A 21,711-nucleotide genomic window follows, 5' to 3' on the forward strand; every position below is an offset into this window, starting at 1 on the left:
TTTTAAGGGAATGCCCCTGACTCACCCATGCTCTTCCTATGGCCACACCCCCTTTGCAGATCCACACAGAAACATGTAGGCATTTTTCTAGAAATTGGTACATTGATCTGCGGTTTTTGCCCCATTTTGCTACCCTGCATCCACTAGAATGTTTTTTCAGAATGGAAGTAGCGCCTAACTTTCGATGCCGTATATAGAATTCCCCTGAAATTGTCTCGCTCTTCCTGGCAGACTGTCATCTGAGATTTACAAGCCCCAAAGTAAATTGGTATTATTTTAGCTAGCTGGATGGGCAGCAATTGTCCCTAGACTCACCACTACCTTCTAAATTTCTTTAAGTGAAAAGTATGCAGGTCTAGCAGGCTAGAAACGCCACATGTGTTCCAGCACCTTCTGCTGCTGTGGGGCATTTGGTAGAACTACCTGCTGACCAAGACCAGGCTCACTCAACTTTGGAGCTTCTCCATATGACAGAACTTTTCCACCTCCATCTTCTGACAAACACTCAATAGTTGCAATTATCCTCTGAGAAATGAACACCACAGTCCATGCTTCTTGTCATGTCATCAGCCAGCAACTCTTCAAATCACTCGAGTCCTTTTACAAAAGCACGCTAGTGTTTTTATCTTGTGATAAAAATAAGCAGACACTAAATGCTAGAGATGCCCATATATTCCTATGGGCATTTGTAGCGTTAAATGAGTGCTAATCATTAGCAAATGCTAAAATGTATAGTGTATCTTTCTAAAAGAACCCCTCAGCTCTTCTACAAACAGCAACAGATATATGAAGGGGAGGGGGAATCTGTTTCTTGGGGACCAGAACCTGCTAATAAAAATCCTACTTGACAGTAGCTTGGCGTATATAAATGTGTTGAGGATTGCTGGCCATGTTGCATGGAAGAGCCACTACAAATTCAGACAATCAGATTTTATAAAGTAGACATGTATTTTCTTTACAAAATAGGAAATATGCTCATTCTTCTCACCCTTTTGAAAGCTGAGTGCACTGTGGACATACATATGTAAATATATAATTAACATTTCCTATATTGTAAATGGTACATTCCTAGTTTACATATGTCAGTGGCTCAATATGTCCTAGTTCTCAAATCACAACTCAGATGGATCAAACCATTTATATATGTAAACTAGGGACATGCGGTCATTTGATACTATATTGGAAATACCAATGACATATTCATTGTCATTTCATAGCATTTCAAAATGGAACGATAGAAAAGAATCCAAAATGTCATAAATTTTTGTTGCCTACTACAGCGTTCATTGTTCATATTTAATGCACACTATTCTTACATAGAGTGTAATACTGAATACTAGTACTTGCTATGCAATGATAGTTCCTGCTAAACAGAAAGCACATACTAATAATGAAACGAACACATGAAATGAAATGTTTCTAAAACCGACACAAAATAAATGGAACCAAAACCTGGATACAAAAAAAAATGCAGTAAAACAAAGTGGAGTGGAGGAGTGGCCTAGTGGTTAGAGCACTGGTTCAAATCCCACTGCTGCTCCTTGTGACCTTGGGTTAGTTATTTAACCCTCCATTGCCTCAGGTACAAACTTAAGGGGTCTTTTACTATGGCGGGCTAATGTTTTTAGCACGCGATAAAAATAGACGTGTGTTAAACGCTAGAGATGCCAATGTATTCTTATGGGCATCTCTAGCGTTTAACGTGTGTCTATTTTTAGCGCGAGCTACAAACACTAGCGCATCTTAGTAAAAGAACCCTTTAGTGAGCCCTCCAGGGAAAATACCCATTGTATCTGAATGAAAGTCACCTCGAGCTACTACTGAAAAGGTGTGAGCAAAATGGAAATGAATAAATAAATCATTTTACAATGCACAGGCTATGGAAGCCTTCAAGGAAAAATTCTACAACTTGGTACCTCCATTTAGAGACCCTGAGAATGTGCGACAGGAGCTTATTCTATAAGGGCATCTGGGCACCATTATGGAATACTAACGTAACCCAGTTACCCTTCACGTGTGTGCGATGGACCACAATAAGAAAAATAGTTTTCTTTCAAATGTGTATTGTTGCTCTTTTTTTTAACCAATTACAGGTCCACAATGTCCACTGTCATTCAATATCTCAGATCTGGCTAATGGCGCTATTTTTTGTGAGAAAGTAATGGACGCCGGTTTGCAGCTCCAGTCGTGCCAGTTGATGTGCCCCCAGGGCTACCAGAATGCATTTACTAGTGCACCATTCCTGTGCAACCCAGAGAGTCAGCGTTGGGTTTCAGAACCCCCACATCCACAATCCTGCCAGAGTAAGTCCGTATTGCTGAAGAGAAAAGCTAGGGAAAATATGCAATTGACATCTTTATTCTGCATCAATCGATGGAAGTTTCCTCTCTCATTTTTAATGGATGCAGATAAGCTCTGATTTCTTATACATACTTTCAAGGTATTAGGTGTAGTTTATAGAATCGCGCTAACCATGTGGTTTTTCGGCACCAATTTTTAAGGTGCCTTTTATAGATTTTGGCCCTATGGCTACAAGACTCCTCTTTGGAACTGCATGTTCTGTGGAACTGCACATGAAAAAGGTGGTTTGATGAAATCGCTAGCCTTAAGGCACTTAGGGATCATTTTACTAAGGTGTGTAAGGGCCTACGCACGTCCAGCATGTACCAAATCGGCATTACTGTCTGGCTACCATGTGCCCCAGGCGATAAATCTGAATTTGGTGCGTGCTGAAAACACGCGGTAGAAAATATTTTCTATTTTCTACTGTGGGGCACCTACCCGGCGGTAAATGGCAGTCGGCACACGTTACATGTTTACAACTTGGGTAGCATATGAGAACTTACCGCTAAGTCAGTGGGTGGCGATAAGGTCTGAGGCTCAGAATGGATGTGCCCTGATTTTCATTTTGCTGCATGTCTATTTTCTAGCCCCTTAAAAGAAAAAAGCCCTTTGTCCAGGACCTGGTAAAAACTGGCCCGGCGCATGCCCAAAAGATGTGCTTGCATTGCCGCAGGCCACTTTTTGCCAATGGCTTAGTAAAAGGGCCCCTTACATGGGTAAATGATGCTGTTTTCAAATGCAAATGCCATGCAGTCTTTTGAAAATAGCGTCCTAACCCTCCATTCCCCACATCATTAAAGATGACTTCAGATACTGCTCTTTACTGATATGTGGTATTTCTGTGGAGAACATTTCTTCTGTGTTTTACTGCTGTTCATCAGTTTGTCCATTGTTTTTCCTAATAAAGTGTAGGCCAGAGTTACTTTTCAAACAGAACAGGTGTTTCAAGTTTCATGATTATTTGATATTCCGCCTATTAGAAAACAATATAGGTGGTCTACATAAAAGTATACAATTAAAAACTAAGGGGTCCTTTTACAAAGGCGCTGAAAAATGAGCTACGGTAGTGCAGGCACTTCTTACAGAAATGCGCAGATCCATTTTGCAGCACACCTATAAAAAAAGGCCTTTTTAAAAGTTTTGCCAAAAATGAACGCGTGGCAAAATAAAAAATTAGTGTGCATCCATTTTAGGTCTGAGACCTTACCATCAGCCATTGACTTAGCGATAAGGTCTCTCACGTTAACCACGTGGTAATTGCCTACGCGTGTCAAGTCAGAGTTACCGCCCGATTTTAGCTGCACGTCAGAAAATAAACTATATTTTTTCTGGTGTGCGTAGCAGACATGCGTCTAAAATTAAATTATTGCATGGGCCACACGGTAGCCAGGTGCTAACTCCGAATTGATGTGCATTGGGCGCACATAGGTGCCTTCGCGGCTTAGTAAAAGGGCCCCTAAGGAAGGGCCCCTAAGGTGTGCTAATGGATTTAGTGCGCACTAATGAATTAGTGTGCTTTAAGGGCACAAAGCGAATGCTACATACCTGTAGAAGGTATTCTCCGAGGACAGCAGGCTGATTGTTCTCACTGATGGGTGACGTCCACGGCAGCCCCTCCAATCGGAAACTTCACTAGCAAAGTCCTTTGCTAGCCCTCGCGCGCCCGCGCGCACCGCGCATGCGCGGCCGTCTTCCCGCCCGAAACCGGCTCGAGCCGGCCAGTCCAGTATGTAGCAAGACAATACACTTCAAGGGAAGACACAACTCCAAAGGGGAGGCGGGCGGGTTTGTGAGAACAATCAGCCTGCTGTCCTCGGAGAATACCTTCTACAGGTATGTAGCATTCGCTTTCTCCGAGGACAAGCAGGCTGCTTGTTCTCACTGATGGGGTATCCCTAGCCCCCAGGCTCACTCAAAACAACAACATTGGTCAATTGGGCCTCGCAACGGCGAGGACATAACTGAGATTGACCTAAAAAATTTACCAACTAACTGAGAGTGTAGCCTGGAACAGAACAAACAGGGCCCTCGGGGGGTGGAGTTGGATCCTAAAGCCCAAACAGGTTCTGAAGAACTGACTGCCCGAACCGACTGTCACGTCGGGTATCCTGCTGCAGGCAGTAATGAGATGTGAATGTGTGGACAGATGACCACGTCGCAGCTTTGCAAATTTCCTCCATGGTGGCTGACTTCAAGTGGGCTACCGACGCTGCCATGGCTCTAACATTATGAGCCGTGACATGACCCTCAAGAGCCAGCCCAGCCTGGGTGTAAGTGAAGGAAATGCAATCTGCTAGCCAATTGGATATGGTGCGTTTCCCTACAGCCACTCCCCTCTTGTTGGGATCAAAGAAACAAACAATTGGGCGGACTGTCTGTGGGGCTGTGTCCGCTCCAGATAGAAGGCCAATGCTCTCTTGCAGTCCAATGTGTGCAGCTGACGTTCAGCAGGGCAGGAATGAGGACGGGGAAAGAATGTTGGCAAGACAATTGACTGGTTCAGATGGAACTCCGACACAACCTTTGGCAGAAACTTAGGGTGAGTGCGGAGGACTACTCTGTTGTGATGAAATTTGGTGTAAGGGGCCTGGGCTACCAGGGCCTGAAGCTCACTGACTCTACGAGCCGAGGTAACTGCCACCAAGAAAATGACCTTCCAGGTCAAGTACTTCGGATGGCAGGAATTCAGTGGCTCGAAAGGAGGTTTCATCAGCTGGGTGAGAACGACATTGAGATCCCATGACACTGTAGGAGGCTTGACAGGGGGCTTTGACAAAAGCAAACCTCTCATGAAGCGAACAACTAAAGGCTGTCCTGAGATCGGCTTACCTTCCACTTGGTAATGGTATGCACTGATTGCACTAAGGTGAACCCTTACGGAGTTGGTCTTCAGACCAGACTCAGACAAGTGGAGAAGGTATTCAAGCAGGGTCTGTGTAGGACAAGAGCGAGGATCTAGGGCCTTGCTGTCACACCAGACGGCAAACCTCCTCCAATGAAAGAAGTAACTTCTCTTAGTGGAGTCTTTCCTGGAAGCAAGCAAGATGCGGGAGACACCCTCTGGCAGACCCAAAGAGGCAAAGTCTACGCCCTCAACATCCAGGCCGTGAGAGCCAGGGACTGGAGGTTGGGATGCAGCAGAGCCCCTTCGTCCTGCGTGATGAGGGTCGGAAAACACTCCAATCTCCACGGTTCTTCGGAGGATAACTCCAGAAGAAGAGGGAACCAGATCTGACGCGGCCAAAAGGGAGCAATCAGAATCATGGTGCCTCGGTCTTGCTTGAGTTTCAACAAAGTCTTCCCCACCAGAGGAATGGGAGGATAAGCATACAGCAGACCTTCCCCCCAATCCAGGAGGAAGGCATCCGACGCCAGTCTGCCGTGGGCCTGAAGCCTGGAACAGAACTGAGGGACCTTGTGGTTCACTTGAGATGCGAAGAGATCCACCAGGGGGGTGCCCCACGCCTGGAAGATCTGTCGCACCACACGGGAATTGAGCGACCACTCGTGAGGTTGCATAATCCTGCTCAACCTGTCGGCCAGACTGTTGTTTACGCCTGCCAGATATGTGGCTTGGAGCACCATGCCTTGACGGCGAGCCCAGAGCCACATGCTGACGGCTTCCTGACACAGGGGGCGAGATCCGGTGCCCCCCTGCTTGTTGACATAGTACATGGCAACCTGATTGTCTGTCTGAATTTGGATAATTTGGTGGGACAGCCGATCTCTGAAAGCCTTCAGAGCGTTCCAGATCGCTCGCAACTCCAGAAGATTGATCTGTAGATCGCTTTCTTGGAGGGACCACCTTCCTTGGGTGTGAAGCCCATCGACATGAGCTCCCCATCCCAGGAGAGACGCATCCGTGGTCAGCACTTTTTGAGGCTGAGGAATTTGGAAGGGACGTCCCAGAGTCAAATTGGAGCAAATCGTCCACCAATACAGGGATTCGAGAAAACTCGTGGACAGGTGGATCACGTCCTCTAGACCCCCGGCGGCCTGATACCACTGGGAGGCTAGGGTCCATTGAGCAGATCTCATGTGAAGGCGGGCCATGGGAGTCACATGAACTGTGGAAGCCATGTGGCCCAGCAATCTCAACATCTGCCGAGCTGTGATCTGCTGGGACGCTCGCACCCGCGAGACGAGGGACAACAAGTTGTTGGCCCTCGCCTCTGGGAGATAGGCGCGAGCCGTCCGAGAATCCAGCAGGGCTCCGATGAATTCGAGTTTCTGCACTGGGAGAAGATGGGACTTTGGGTAATTTATCACAAACCCCAGTAGCTCCAGGAGGCGAATAGTCATCTGCATGGACTGCAGGGCTCCTGCCTCGGATGTGTTCTTCACCAGCCAATCGTCGAGATATGGGAACACGTGCACCCCCAGCCTGCGAAGCGCCGCTGCTACCACAGCTAGGCACTTTGTGAACACCCTGGGCGCAGAGGCGAGCCCAAAGGGTAGCACACAGTACTGGAAGTGGCGTGCGCCCAGCTGAAATCGCAGATACTGTCTGTGAGCTGGCAGTATCGGGATGTGTGTGTAGGCATCCTTCAAGTCCAGAGAGCATAGCCAATCGTTTTGCTGAATCATGGGGAGAAGGGTGCCCAGGGAAAGCATCCTGAACTTTTCTTTTACGAGATATTTGTTCAGGGCCCTTAGGTCTAGGATGGGACGCATCCCCCCTGTTTTCTTTTCCACAAGGAAGTACCTGGAATAGAACCCCAGCCCTTCTTGCCCGGATGGCACGGGCTCGACCGCATTGGCGCTGAGAAGGGCGGAGAGTTCCTCTGCAAGTACCTGCTTGTGCTGGAAGCTGTAGGACTGAGCTCCCGGTGGACAATTTGGAGGTTGAGAGGCCAAATTGAGGGTGTATCCTTGCCGGACTATTTGGAGAACCCACTGATCGGAGGTTATAAGAGGCCACCTTTGGTGAAAAGCTTTCAACCTCCCTCCGACAGGCAGGTCGCCCGGCACTGACACTTGGATGTCGGCTATGCTCTGCTGGAGCCAGTCAAAAGCTCGCCCCTTGCTTTTGCTGGGGAGCCGCGGGGCCTTGCTGATTCGCACGCTGCTGACGAGAGCGAGCGCGCTGGGGCTTAGCCTGGGCCGCAGGCTGTCGGGAAGGAGGATTGTACCTACGCTTGCCAGAAGTATAGGGAACAGTCTTCCTTCCCCCGAAAAATCGTCTACCTGTAGAGGTAGAAGCTGAAGGCTGCCGGCGGGCGAACTTGTCGAATGCGGTGTCCCGCTGGTGGAGAGACTCTACCACCTGCTCGACTTTTTCGCCAAAAATGTTATCCGCACGGCAAGGCAAGTCCGTAATCCGCTGCTGGATTCTATTCTCCAGGTCGGCGGCACGCAGCCATGAGAGCCTGCGCATCACCACACCTTGAGCAGCGGCCCTGGACGCAACATCAAAAGTGTCATAAACTCCTCTGGCCAGGAATTTTCTGCACGCCTTCAGCTGCCTGACCACCTCCTGAAAAGGCTTGGCTTGCTCAGGGGGAAGAGCATCAACCAAGCCCGCCAACTGCCGCACATTATTCCGCATGTGTATGCTCGTGTAGAGCTGGTAAGACTGGATCTTGGACACGAGCATAGAGGAATGGTAGGCCTTCCTCCCAAAGGAGTCTAAGGTTCTAGCGTCCTTGCCCGGGGGCGCCGAAGCATGTTCCCTAGAACTCTTAGCCTTCTTTAGGGCCAAATCCACAACTCCAGAGTCATGAGGCAACTGAGTGCGCATCAGCTCTGGGTCCCCATGGATCCGGTACTGGGACTCGATCTTCTTGGGAATGTGGGGATTAGTTAATGGCTTGGTCCAGTTCGCAAGCAATGTCTTCTTCAGGACATGGTGCAAGGGAACAGTGGACGCTTCCTTAGGTGGAGAAGGATAGTCCAGGAGCTCAAACATTTCAGCCCTGGGCTCGTCCTCCACAACCACCGGGAAGGGGATGGCCGTAGACATCTCCCGGACAAAGGAGGCAAAAGACAGACTCTCGGGAGGAGAAAGCTGTCTCTCAGGAGAGGGAGTGGGATCAGACGGAAGACCCTCAGACTCCTCGTCAGAGAAATATCTGGGATCTTCCTCTTCCTCCCACGAGGCCTCACCCTCGGTGTCAGACACAAGTTCACGGACCTGTGTCTGCAACCTCGCCCTGCTCGACTCCGTGGAACCCCGTCCACGATGGGGGCGTCGAGAGGTAGACTCCCTCGCCCGCATCGGCGAAGCTCCCTCCGCCGACGTAGCCGGGGAGCCTTCCTGGGAGGTGGCCGCGGTCGGTACCGCACGCGGTACCGACGTCGGGGACCTCAACCTGGGCGATGGGCCAGCCGGCGCCACGCTCGACGGTACCGGTGGCGCAAGCACCGCCGGTACCGGAGGGGTAGGGCGCAACAGCTCTCCCAGAATCTCTGGGAGAACGGCCCGGAGGCTCTCGTTTAGAGCGGCTGCAGAGAAAGGCTGAGAGGTCGATGCAGGCGTCGACGTCAGTACCTGTTCCGGGCGTGGAGGCTGTTCCGGGCTGTCCAGAGCGGAGCGCATCGACACCTCCTGAACAGAGGGTGAGCGGTCCTCTCGGTGCCGATGCCTGCTGGGTGCCGAATCCCTCGGCGACCCAGAGCTCTCGGTGCCGACACGGGGAGGAGACCGGTGTCGATGCTTCTTCGATTTCTTCCGAAGCATGTCACCGGAGCTCCCCGGCACCGACGAGGAGGACGTCGAATCCATCCGTCGCTTCCTCGGGGCCGAGACTGAAGAAGGTCGATCTCGGGGGGGCTGTACCGCAGGAGCCCTCAGGGTAGGCGGAGACCCACCCGAGGGCTCACCGCCACCAGCAGGGGAATGGACAGCCCTCACCTGCACTCCACCCGATGCACCACCGTCCGACGACATCAGCAGACGAGGTCCTGGTACCACCGACGTCGATGCAGCTATCCGATGTCTCGGCGCCGATGCAGAGGCCCGATGCCTCGATGCACTCGATGCAGGGGCGGCCGAGGAAGATGGTCTGGACGCTGACGACGTCGATGCACTCGAAGATCCCGGTGCCGATGCCGACGAAGAGCCCGAGAACAACACGTTCCACTGGGCTAGTCTCGCTACCTGAGTCCGCCTTTGAAGCAGGGAACACAGACTGCAGTTCTGAGGGCGGTGCTCGGCCCCCAGACACTGAAGACACGACGAGTGTCGATCAGTGAGCGAGATAACCCGGGCGCACTGGGTGCACTTCTTGAAGCCGCTGGAAGGCTTCGATGTCATGGGCGGAAAAATCACGCCGGCGAAATCAAAAGCCGAAATGGCGAAATTTGAAGCACCAAATTTAGAGGGAGAAAAAATCTCGACCGAGGCCGAAAAGAGGCCTACCCCGACGACGAAAGAAAACTTACCGGGGCAAAAAAGCTGGAAGTACGGGGAGGATTTACACGAAACCCGGCGGGGGGTTTCCGGAGCACTTCCCGACTAGGACAAAGCTTTCCCGAAGGAAAAAAACACGTTCAAAACAAATGGACGCGCGAGGTCGACTTTCCGGGGCTCGACACGGCGAAAACACGACCGTACCGAGTGCGGACAAAAGAAGACTGGCCGGCTCGAGCCGGTTTCGGGCGGGAAGACGGCCGCGCATGCGCGGTGCGCGCGGGCGCGCGAGGGCTAGCAAAGGACTTTGCTAGTGAAGTTTCCGATTGGAGGGGCTGCCGTGGACGTCACCCATCAGTGAGAACAAGCAGCCTGCTTGTCCTCGGAGAATTCTATATATGGTGCCTAAAAATTAATGCACGGTAGGCAATCACACCTAAGTGTGTTCTAAATACTGTGTGTAAATCTACGCGTGGTATTTAGAATATGCTTTGGCATAGTTCATATGACTAAATTTATGTGCATGTATATTTTGGAACACCCATGAAACACCCACTTCCATGCCCCTTTTTGCCTCTGCGTATTAGAATTTAAGCGTAGTACATTACAGAATATGCTTAGCATTGCATGCGTGTAAATTCTAATTTTTTGTCAATTAGTGCTTGTTATTGCTTGTTAAGAGCCGTTAACAACGCTTAACGGCTTGTTAAAACAATCTATGTGTGTAGTTATAGAATATGCTTAGATTTATGCGCATAACCGTGCGTAACTCTAGGCACACTATATAGAATCCAGGGCTAAGTGCCATGCGGCCCATTTTATTTCTATTGGCTTCTTAGCATTTAGTGCGCGGTAATCGTTAGTAAGTGCTAAATCCGTTAGTGCACCTTAGTGAAAGGAGCCCTAAGCCCAGATTTAGGGCTTCTAAAATAATTGTATTTTGTAGGTCCTGTGCAAATTTTTCCATTAGCGCTTGGAATTTGCAAAAAATTAATGCGGAAACACTTACTGTGTCCTATTTAGATGAGGCGGTAAGCATTCCCGTGTTAAGTTAGTGTGGGCTAATCAGATCACACTAGCTGGATAATGCTTCCTCACCCATTCCTCACCATGGTACACCCCCTCCCCAAAAGAAGACAAAAACAAAAACAATGCATGATTAGTGCCCACGAACAGGCAAATTAATGCAAGATGCTTTAACATGTTTTGCGGCAGGCTGTTTGTGGCATGCTAACTGCGCATTAGGCCTTAACATCATTTAGTAAAAAGGCCCCTAAAAGAATTACTATGCCAGTGGACTTTTCTAAATTGTACTGAAGTTGGAATTACCAACAAATTTCCCTGTGCTAACCTCAATAGCCTTGCAGAGGTATAAGGCTTAAACCTCTAAAACAAATAACTAGGTTTCTGATTGTTGAGTAACTTAAAATGACACATTGCCTTAATAGGAAGCCAGGTTTGGTATAGAGTTACCATATGTTCTCTTTTGGACATCTTCAGAAATGTCCTACAGGATTTTTAATTTTTAGGGACATATCCCCTTTTTCTTTTATGTGCCTATGACAAACACACATACCCACATAATGAGTGAAACCATCTCTGTCTTATTAGTCAGTCTGGACACATGGGGCTGCTAAAGAGAGAGCAAGGCATTACTGATCCCCTCTCTGCTCCCTTGCTGGTTGAATCTGTCAAAGGAATTTTGTTCGTGTACCACGATTTTAAGCATATGTCATGCAAAGACTTTCACACGTATATCAGAAGGCAGCCAAAGGGATTTGCACTCTTATGATAAGTATGCTTAGGCCATGGGCGTAGACTGGGGGGGGGGGGGGCGAGGGGGGCAATGCCCCCCCAAACGACGACAACTGGCGCCAGTAGTAAAAAAAAAAACAAGCAGGCACGCTCGTTTGTCAGTCCGCTTCGCTTCCCTGCCCTCTCAGCGTCCCGCCCAAAAGGAAATGACATCAGAGGAAGGCGGGACGCAGACAGAGAGGGCAGGGAAGTGAAGCGGACAGAGACAAGCGTGTCTGTCTACCCCCTCTCTTCCTCCCTCCCTCCCTCCGGCGCAGGCAGCAGTCTTCTTCAGCCTTTCTGTGCTCCTGGCAGCGGTAGTGACATACACACGCTGCCTTCGGCTCTGCCCCGAAGCCTTCTCTTCAAGTTCCTGTTCCCGCATAGGTGGGAACAGGAACTTGAAGAGAAGGCTTCTGGGGCAGACCGAAGGCAGCGTGTATACGTCACTACCACTGCCAGGAGCTCAGAAAGGCTGAAGAAGACTGCTGCCTGCGCCGGAGGGAGGGAGGGAGGAAGAGAGGGGGTAAACGGAGTCATGATCCTGGACCTCACGGGGGGGGGGGGGGGGAGCAGAGGGAAGATGGATGGGACTGGGAGGGGTGGGGAGCAGAGGGAAGGAACAAGAGATTGATGGGACTGGGAGGGGTGGGGAGCAGAGGGAAGGAGCAGGAGATGGATGGGACTGGGAGAGGAGGTGAGCAGAGGGAAGGAGCAGGAGATGGATGGGACTGGGAGGGGTGGGGAGCAGAGGGAAGGAGCAGGAGATGGATGGGACTGGGAGGGTGGGGAGCAGAGGGAAGCCTACTGGAAAGAAGACACTGCATAAAACAGAAGACACTGGGACCAAAGCGAAAAGAAAAACTAAATGATCAGACAACAAAGGTAGAAAAAAGTATTTTATTCAGATTTTATTAATTGAAATATGTCAGCTTTTTGAAATGTGCATCTGTGATATTTTGCGTGTAAATTTCAATTTTTCTGGTATTGCTGCATGCTGAGTCTGACTTCTTGAGTTAACTTTCCAGTTCAGTATTTTGCCTTCATACTTTTTTATTTCTAGTTCCTTGTGTCATGTCTGTTGTGTCATGTGTTTTTCATGTGTGATTAAGGTGCAGTATTCTGCTAGCGTGCAATATTTGCAGCCCTTTTTGTTTTGCATTTTTTCACGAGGTAGTGTATTGGTGTTTTAGAGCCTGGTGTAATTACAGTTCTGCCTTTTCACGCATAAGGTTGTAGCTCGTCCTGTCCTTGGAATTAGTGCTGTTATGGTTTAGTAAGGCTATGAGTGTGTTTTTGCACAAGTTTGTGTATAGCGTTTTGCAGTGGAGAGATTGTGTGTTGGCCTTACTGAGGTGGCACCAAAACATCAGAAAGGGTGTAGAGCCTAAATCATGACACACTACCTCTTGAAGGATCTACATATAGAGCCTATGCATTTCTAAGGTCAACACTGGGAAAGGGGGTGGGGAAATACTACTGGAGATGAAGAGGGAGTGCTGGGTAAGGAGGAAGGAAGGAAGGAAGGAAGGAAGGAAGGAAGGAAGGGAGAAAGAGCTGGCTTGATATCTCATGCATATTCATTATGGCTATTCCCCAAAAAGCCAGCTCTTTTTCCCTACCTTTCTCCATATTAGCATATTCATTTGCTATATATATATATATATATGCAAATGAATATGATAATATGCTCCGCCCCATCCTTTGCCCCCCCCCCCCCCCCAAATGAAACAGTCAAACTACGCCCATGGCTTAGGCTCAGACTCAGTCGAACTCAAATCCAGAAGTTCTTGAAAAGTAGAATGTCTACTGCTGTTTGATGGTGTTCATTAACTACAATTAAATATTTCTTTAGCAAAGGTAGCGACCATTTTTATTTTTTCTGACCATTTTTTTTTGTCTCCGCAAATATGGTAACCCTAGTTTGGTATGCTTCCAGGGTAAAGGGTGAGATGCATTAGCCTTTAATATCACCCACAGCAGGAGACAAAAATCTGTTTATATACATCTAATATGCTGCTTCTTAACTCATAAAACATTTTCAGATGACTGTCCAAGTTGTTCAAGTTCTCTTTATTCTTGATATACCACCTATTGTGGAACCATCTGGGAAGTTTTTAATAACAGCTAATAGGGGGAAAGGTTAAAGAAAAGAGGAAGCAACAGAAAAGAAAGGGAAGGAGAAGCATTTGCAATACCATTAAGGGCACAGGTTAGGGGGGGGGGGGGGTCTGGGGAAGGGGAATCCTGCCTTGTATTTCAGAGTCACAATCCAGTCCCAGGCTCATCTCTGCATTAGGTGTTATATAGTTTATCATAACAAAGTGGCAGTCTCATGAAAAATGTGTGTGAGGTGCTTGATTTTTGAAGAAAGAGGCAATTTGGCGTTTGACTACACTTGAGCTTTCTGATTGTTGAGACCAAAAAGTATTGGATACTTCTTCGTTACACTTCTCTGTATATCGTTCAAGACAGACAAGTATTTAAACACATTTTTTCTTTATTCAAGACTCCTGAGGCAGGCCTGTGGCCGAAACACAGTACTGTGTCGAGTTTACAATAAAGTTTACTCCTTTATATACCATCATAGTCTCTATGTCCTGAAATCATTGGTCTACTTCCCACTTTTTTTTTGTGCTTGATTATCCACCATGACGTGAATATTCTACTTCCGAATAAATGAAAAAGGGTTTTCAGAGGATTCATTATATTGATTTTCCATTGACAGTGCACTTATTCTGTTTTATTAGAGCTGCAGGTGTTCCAGACTGTGCAGACACAAACCCAATTCCAGCTTCTACTTCCATCTGGGAAGACTTGTACCTCTGACTACAGTGGATTACTTCAAGCATTCCAGACTTTTATACTGGACGATCTAAAAGCGCGTGGCTTTTGTCATATTCAGGTATTTATATCTGGAACTGTGATAATGATCTCTCCATGTCTCTGTTCTTTTATCTACTTTATGCTGGTATCTCACCGAATTCCAAAGGTGTGCAGGGACTTTTATTTTCACATAGCAGATGTCTGGAATTATATTTTTCATCCTATACCATCTGGCAAAATGGCAGTCTAATTTTGCATGTTTTTCTTTTTGCTTGAATTATGTCTGGTCCATGTCTTCTGGAATGACACGGTAGGGTGATCTTCACATACACTATTACAGTTAGAGCAAGTGGAAAAAAAGGCATAAAATCTCTCACTATCCCTTGCATGCTCTTCGCAGATCCTGGTCTTAAAGATTGTTTCAGTACTGAGCCATGACATAGGCAATATCTTGGACAGTGCAACAGCCATTACTGTAATGACATTACAGTAATGTCATTACAAATTTTGGTAATTTGTAACTTAATGAGTTACAAACAACTGAAATCTGCAATGAAACAAATTAACAAAATTACTTTTTTAGCTGTGTGATAATGTGATCGAGGATGTGTCTTGGAGCCATCAGAAATGCAGTCATACACACAGGGTTTGCAACCAAAAGGAAATGCTTTATTGCTATAATTCAGCGTGAGCACAACTGTTAGTTCACAGGCTTTAATCCAGCGCTAGTAAAGTCTCTTTCCCTCTGTCTATCATAATACTAGTAAAAAAGGCCCATTTCTGCCTCTGATGAAACGGGTGCTAGCGGGCACGGGAGTCCCTTCCCCTCCCCTTACGCTAGTCTCCCTGGTGGTCTAGAGGTACCTGTTCGGTCAGGGCAGGAAAGAAAGAGCCCCCTCTTTCCTGTCCATAGCGGTGCTGCTAGCTGCCTTGCTGCATCGTGTGGGAGTCCGGCTCTCAGCGTTTCAAAATGGCCACCGAGAGTTGAAGTCTCGCGAAGCAGCTTCAACTCTCGGCGGCCATTTTGAATCGCCGAGAGCCGGACTCAGACACGATGCAGCCGGGCAGCTAGCAGCAGCGCTCCGGGCAGGAAAGCAGGGGTTCCTTCGTTCCTGCCTGAGCGAACAGGTACCGCTAGACCACCAGGGATAGTGGCGTAAGGGGAGGGGAGGTGACAGGGGGGAGGGAAGGTGATGAGGGGAAGAGTGTGCTACCGGGGGCGGGGCGGTACCTTGAAAGGGGCGGGGCGATGGGGCAAAAGGGGCTGGGGTGATGGGCATGTCGTCGGCGGGTGGGATTTCTTGGAAGGGGAGGAGTAGGGGGAGCGTGTTTCCCTACTGCTCCCCGGGCGTTCATTTGCCTTGTTTTCTTGTTCCGCCCTCGACGCCATCACGTGTGATGCGAGGGCGGGGCATGAAGACATGGTGAGTGTTGTGGCTTCACCACCATGAACTTACGAACCGGTGTGTGAGTGCCTGCAGTGACGTCAGTGTCCTCAGAACGTTGAGGGTGCGTTTTATTATAGTAGATAGTCCCAGTCAATACTCTTCATGGGGCTGGTTCCTAGCTAGGCCCAAACACTCTGGCAACTAATGCCATCTCAGGTCCCTTCTGGATGCACACCAAATTCATATACTTCAGGAATATTCAGCAAGGCCCTCTCTTACCTTGGCAGTCTTCTGTCCATGCATGATCAACTCCTGGAGGCTGAGAATTAAACACAGTTTTCCACCCCAGGGAAACCACTGAGCTCTGGCTACTACTCATCCCTGGCACTTCCCTCCGGTACTGTAGACTCAGATGCCACTTCCTTGGAGACCTCTTGCCTCAAAACCCTTGACTTCCTCTCTGATCTGTTCTACTTCAGGGCATTTAACCTCTCCCTGCTTGAGCTCCGCCCCTCTGACTCAGCAGGTGTAACTCCACCTATCCAAACCTGACTCACTTTCAGTCTTAGTGAGGGAGTGATCCTGTGCCTGTGGGGAACATTACAAGCTGTAACAGTAACAATGTTCTGTGCCTCATTACGTGTTAGAAGTTACAACTGCTAACTCTTGTCAGCCCTGGAACCTTCCCTCTGTTGCGTCTCTCCTACTCTGACTCAGCGTTTGTCCCCTCTTACTCACTGCCACCACACAGGCTCATCTGCCCATGACATGCGACTCAGTCCCCTATGAACTATACAGAGTGTGGGGCAGGGAACTGTGAGGTGCATGCAGTGGCTGGTGAGAAGGACAAATAGGTACAATGAGCTCAGCAGTTCAGATAAAGAACTGCTCTGGAATGCATATCTATAGGGTTGAGTGTGTGAAGAAGTTACAAATCCCAGCTACTGCACTTCGTAGCTTTCTGAGAGCCCAGATTATGCAATTATATATACATGCAGAAAAGGTCAGGAGAGCAGAAGATTGGCCTTTCCCCAGTTCTCATCTTATTTATCCAGGGGAAGGATTGAAACTGTCTAGCCAATGGTCCAGGATAAGGGCCTGCTTCCTTTGGCCAGCAGGACTTCCAGACCTGACCACCTTGTCCCTTCTTGCATTGCCTCCATGGGACATTAAATGGGCAGAGAGGCGAGGGGAGCAGCTTGATATATCAGCACTGTGGACTTCCACCCTTTTTTCTTGCTTTCAATTTTCTTGCCACCATAAGTTGCCAGCTCATGCCCTGCCTACTTGCTTTGCAGCTTTCCTCCACTCTACATCTCTCTCTCTCTCTCTCTCTCTCTCTCTTACTCTCCCCATTGGTCTTGCGGAAACTCCTCCTCCCCTCCCTTTGCTCATCTGTTTGAGCCTTTCTTCCAGACAAGCCAGAGAGTGAATTGTGGCATTTACTAAGTTACCTGGGCCCTTCCTGCATCTTAAGCCCATTTCTACTGTGGCTAGCAAAAAGGACTTTTTTCAATGCTGCCATCGAAAATAAATAAATAAATTACCACAGGAGCACTTACTACCACCTATTTAGATGGCGATAAGAGTTCCTGAATTAACAGTGCACAAACCTCAGCAGACATAATGAATGGTTTAAATACGGTGCACACCCTCGGAGTGGCTACTCTCACACACCTCTCCAGTAAAGAGGGGAGAATATGTGTGCATGGATGCTAAGGGGGGTAGGGTAAGGTCAATGTTCTCTTCTTTAAAAGTGTTGAGGCTTTTTTGAACTATTAGTCGAGATCGGGAGGCGGGGCTGGTGGTTGGGAGGCGGGGATAGTGCTGGGGAGACTTATACGGTTTGTGCCAGAGCCGGTGGTGGGAGGCAGGGATAGTGCTGGGCAGACTTATACGGTCTGTGCCCTGAAGAGCACAGGTACAAATCAAAGTAGGGTATACACAAAAAGTAGCACATATGAGTTGTCTTGTTGGGCAGACTGGATGGACCGTACAGGTCTTTTTCTGCCATCTTCTACTATGTTACTATGTTACTATGTATTTACTGTTAAGCAGGGTACATGGTCAGTTTGATGAATTCTATTTGGAATGTAATACAGGCCTACTTAAGCGTCTCTCCTTATTCCCGATATGCATGGTAGATACAATCTTGCTGACATTGAACTCTCACAGTAGGGCAAGAGGATGTAATAGACTAATGGGAGAGGCCATGATCTGCTTTCACCTCTCATTTCCCATTTTATAGCTTGCAGATTAATTATTTCTCCAATTTCTGGTCACAGCATTATATGGTAAGTATAGCACTGTTTTTTTGTGTAACGAATCGGAGAAAAGTTTTCTTCACTCAACGTGTGTAATTAAACTCTGGAATTCATTGCTAGAGAATGTGATAAAGGCAGTTAGCTTAGCGGAGTTTAAAAAAGGTTTGGATGGCTTCCTAAAGGAAAAGTGCATAGACCGTTATTAAATGGACTTGGGGAAATCCACTATTTCTGGGATAAGCAGTATAAAATGTTTTGTACATATTTGGGATCTTGCTGGGTATTTGTGACCTGGATTGGCCACTGTTGGAAACAGGATGCTGGGCTTGATGGACCTTTGGTCTTTCCCAGTATGGCAATATTTATGTACTTATGTAGAAGCTAGAGAGAGCTTGGAAGGCTTATTAAAGAATAGCAGACGCCCACCCCTCTCAGTTGGTAATATCCCATCCTGTGATCCTTTATTGCGACAGGAACGTGCATAATTTAGGGGTCTTTTACTTTACTTAAGTGTGGTAAGTTTCTACCATGCTTTAACATCAAAACTTAATGCATGGTAAGTGCAAAAACTGTTGGATAATTGTCAAGGGCTTGCCCAGCATGTTCTTTTTAAGTTACCGCGCTGCGGGGCCTCTTTACTAAGCAGTGGTAGGGCTAACTTGTGGGTAGCACATGCCAAATCGATAATACTGCCAATAGCGTGGGCGCCCAGCGGTAATTTCAAAGTTGGCATGCGCTGTTTTCCTTAGTAGAAAATAATTTTCTATTTTCTACTGCGGGAGGTGCTCGAGGTGGTAATTGGCAACCTGGCCACATTGACGCGTGCTGCCTGATTACTGCATGAGTAGCACATAAGCCCTTTCTGCCAGATCAATAGGTAGCGTTAAGGGCTCAGGCAGTAAGTAGCCATGTGCTACTTTTCATATTAGTGCATGGCCATTTACTGCCCCATTTAAAAAAAAAAAAAAGGCCTTTTCCCAGCTGCAGTAAAAAAAATGGCCCAGGGCCCGCCAATTTCACACGTTCAAACCAGCGCAGGTCACTTTTTACCGTAGCTTAGTAAAAGGAGCCCTGAAGTGTTTGCACATGCTGAAATGTTTTTACCCCACTCACTGCCTAACAGGGTACAGTGAACGCATGAATTAGCCCATGCTGTTATACCATCGTGCTAACAGTTACTGTCTTTGTGCGGTAACAGTACACATTAATTCACGTGTTAACTGATTAATGCAGTTTAGTAAAAGTGCCCCTTAGTGTTGTGTGAGAAGGGTGGTGGCATCGGTAGTAATTTGGAGGCTGTCGAATTATTATAACATTGCTTCAAAATAAAATTCAGGACTGAAGTTGCCAAGAATGACTAACAGTCTTTCCTTGTTCGATTGAAAATGTTTCTATTTATTTCTTTTTATCCAAGTGGACTGACAAGGTAGCCACACTGCTTATTTTCTTAATAAAAATAAAAACTAAAAACTAAAAATAAGGTGATATTTTACATTGGACTAAATACCTCTTTGACTAACTTTTGAAAGCCAAAGTCACCTTCTCCAGATCAAGAGAGTTTGAGGAAAACATGACAATATTAGAAAATATAAGAGATTCATGAAAGCATTCCACTGACAGTCTCAGGGGAAAAGGTAGGGTGGGGCATGGGGGGAGGGGGAAGGGAGAACAGAGGGATAAATGGTTTGTATTCAGAAGGTGACAAAGTAGCATAATTGTATGATTTATGATGAAACTAGGAAAAAGGGCCTGTTTCTGACACAAATGAAACGGGCGCTAGCAAGGTTTTCCTCGGAGTGTGTATGTTTGAGAGAGTGTATGTAAGAGTGACTGTGTGAGAGAGAGAGAGTGAATGTGCGAGTGTGTGTGTGTGTGAGAGAGAGAGTGAGTCTGGGTGCGAGTGTGTCTGTGAGAGAGAGAGAGTGTATGTGTGAGAATGAGTGTGTGCAAGTGCGTATGTGAGACAGTGTGTGAGAGAGAGAGTGTGTTTCACACAGATACAGTGTGTGCGAGAGAGAGTGTGTGTGAGACACAGACTCTCTGTGAGACTGAGTGTATGAGACCAAGAGAGTGTGTGAGTGACTGTGTGACACATAGAGAGTGAATGTGATACAGTATGAGACATAGTGTGAGAGACAGTGTGTGAGAGTAAGAGAAAGACATTGACTGTGAGAGACAGAGAGTGTGTGAGAGAGTGTGTGTGTGACAGAGATACCTCCCCCCCTCCTCTCTGGTGTCAGGCCCCCCCTTCCTCCCTCTCTCTGGTGTCTGAGCGTTACTGTGCGGGACGCTGAGCTCTGGCTGTGCTTCAAGGAACTGGCCAATCCTATTTAATAGAATGCACCTCCAACATTCTGAAGCCGAGAAACCTCGTGTGGTTGGTCACTTCTGCTTGTGACGAACCCGGAAGTACGTGATGTCAATTCAGTAGTTGGATACAGAGAGCAGGAATGCCTCAGCCATGCAGTCAGCTTCAAAATGTTGGAGGTGCGTTTTATTATAGAGGATAGGGAATCCAGATCTAGAGTCGGCTCACATGGTTGTGATGCCCTGAATCAACTTTTGCTTCTGTGTTCCCATAACGAAGTCTTGTAGTATGAATTATGTGGATCTCAGGATTTTTATTATTATTATTATTATTTATTGCATTTGTACCCCACATTATCCCACCTTTTTGCAGGCTCAATGTGGCTTACAGAGTGTTGTTATGATGTAGTCATTACATGATCTTAGATACATAAGCTGAAAGTAAATGAATTAGATGCAAGGTCATTATCCAGCTTATAATCGAACGAGAATAACGCCCAAGTTCCGACCTAAATCGGGAGATGGGCGTTCTTCTCACAAAAACAAATAAAGCGGTATAATCGAAAGCCGAACTTTGGACGCTTTCAACTGCACTCCGTCGCGGATGCGGACAAAGTTGACGGGGGCGTATCGAAGGCGTGTCGAAGGCGGAACTGGGGCGTGGTTATCGGGCGAACAGAGATGGGCGCCCTTCGCCGATAATGGAACAGTTTTGAGCTAGAATTTAGGACACTTTTCCTGGACCCTGTTTTTTGACGAATAAGGCCCCCAAAAGTGCCCTAAATGACCAGATGACCCCCAGAGGGAGTCGGGGATGACCTCCCCTGACTCCCCCAGTGGTCACTAACCCCCTCCCACCACAACAAATGATGTTTCACAACTTTTTACTTTCACCCTCAAATGTCATACCCTCCTCCCAAGCAGCAGTATGCAGGTCCCTGGAGCAGTTGTTAGGGGGTGCAGTGGACGTCAGGCAGGTGGACCCAGGCCCATCCCCCCCCCTACCTGTTACAATTGTGCTGCTTAATGCTACTAGTCGTCCAACCCCCCCAAACCCACTGTACCCACATGTAGGTGCCCCCCTTCACCTCTTAGGGCTATAGTAATGATGTAGACTTGTGGGCAGTGGGTTTTGAGGGGGATTTGGGGGGCTCAACACCCAAGGGAAGGGTGCTATGCACCTGGGAGCTCTTTTACCTTTTATTTGGTTTTTGTAAAAGTGCCCCCTAGGGTGCCCGGTTGGTGTCCTGGCATGTGAGGGGGACCAGTGCACTATGAATCCTGGCCCCTCCCACGAACAAATGCCTTGGATTTATTCGTTTTTGAGCTGGGCGATTTCATATTCCATTATCGCTGAAAAGCAAAAACGCCCAGCTCACACCTTGACGAATAAAACATGGGCGTCTTTTTCTTTTAAAAAATACGATCCGCCCCGCCC

At 47.8% G+C, this 21,711-nt stretch overlaps 1 protein-coding gene across 1 annotated transcript in view; it reads left to right on the forward strand.

Annotated features, from left to right (window-relative positions):
* TG (thyroglobulin) overlaps positions 1–21,711 on the forward strand; it is a 429,523-nt gene that overhangs the window by 74,040 nt on the left and 333,772 nt on the right. The window contains 2 exon segments of the mRNA XM_030189954.1: positions 2,094–2,303; positions 14,239–14,430. Of these exon segments, the coding sequence (XP_030045814.1) occupies positions 2,094–2,303; positions 14,239–14,430 (402 nt within the window).

This window comes from Microcaecilia unicolor, chromosome 1 (assembly GCF_901765095.1).
Source record: "Microcaecilia unicolor chromosome 1, aMicUni1.1, whole genome shotgun sequence".
Classification (NCBI taxonomy): domain Eukaryota; kingdom Metazoa; phylum Chordata; class Amphibia; order Gymnophiona; family Siphonopidae; genus Microcaecilia; species Microcaecilia unicolor.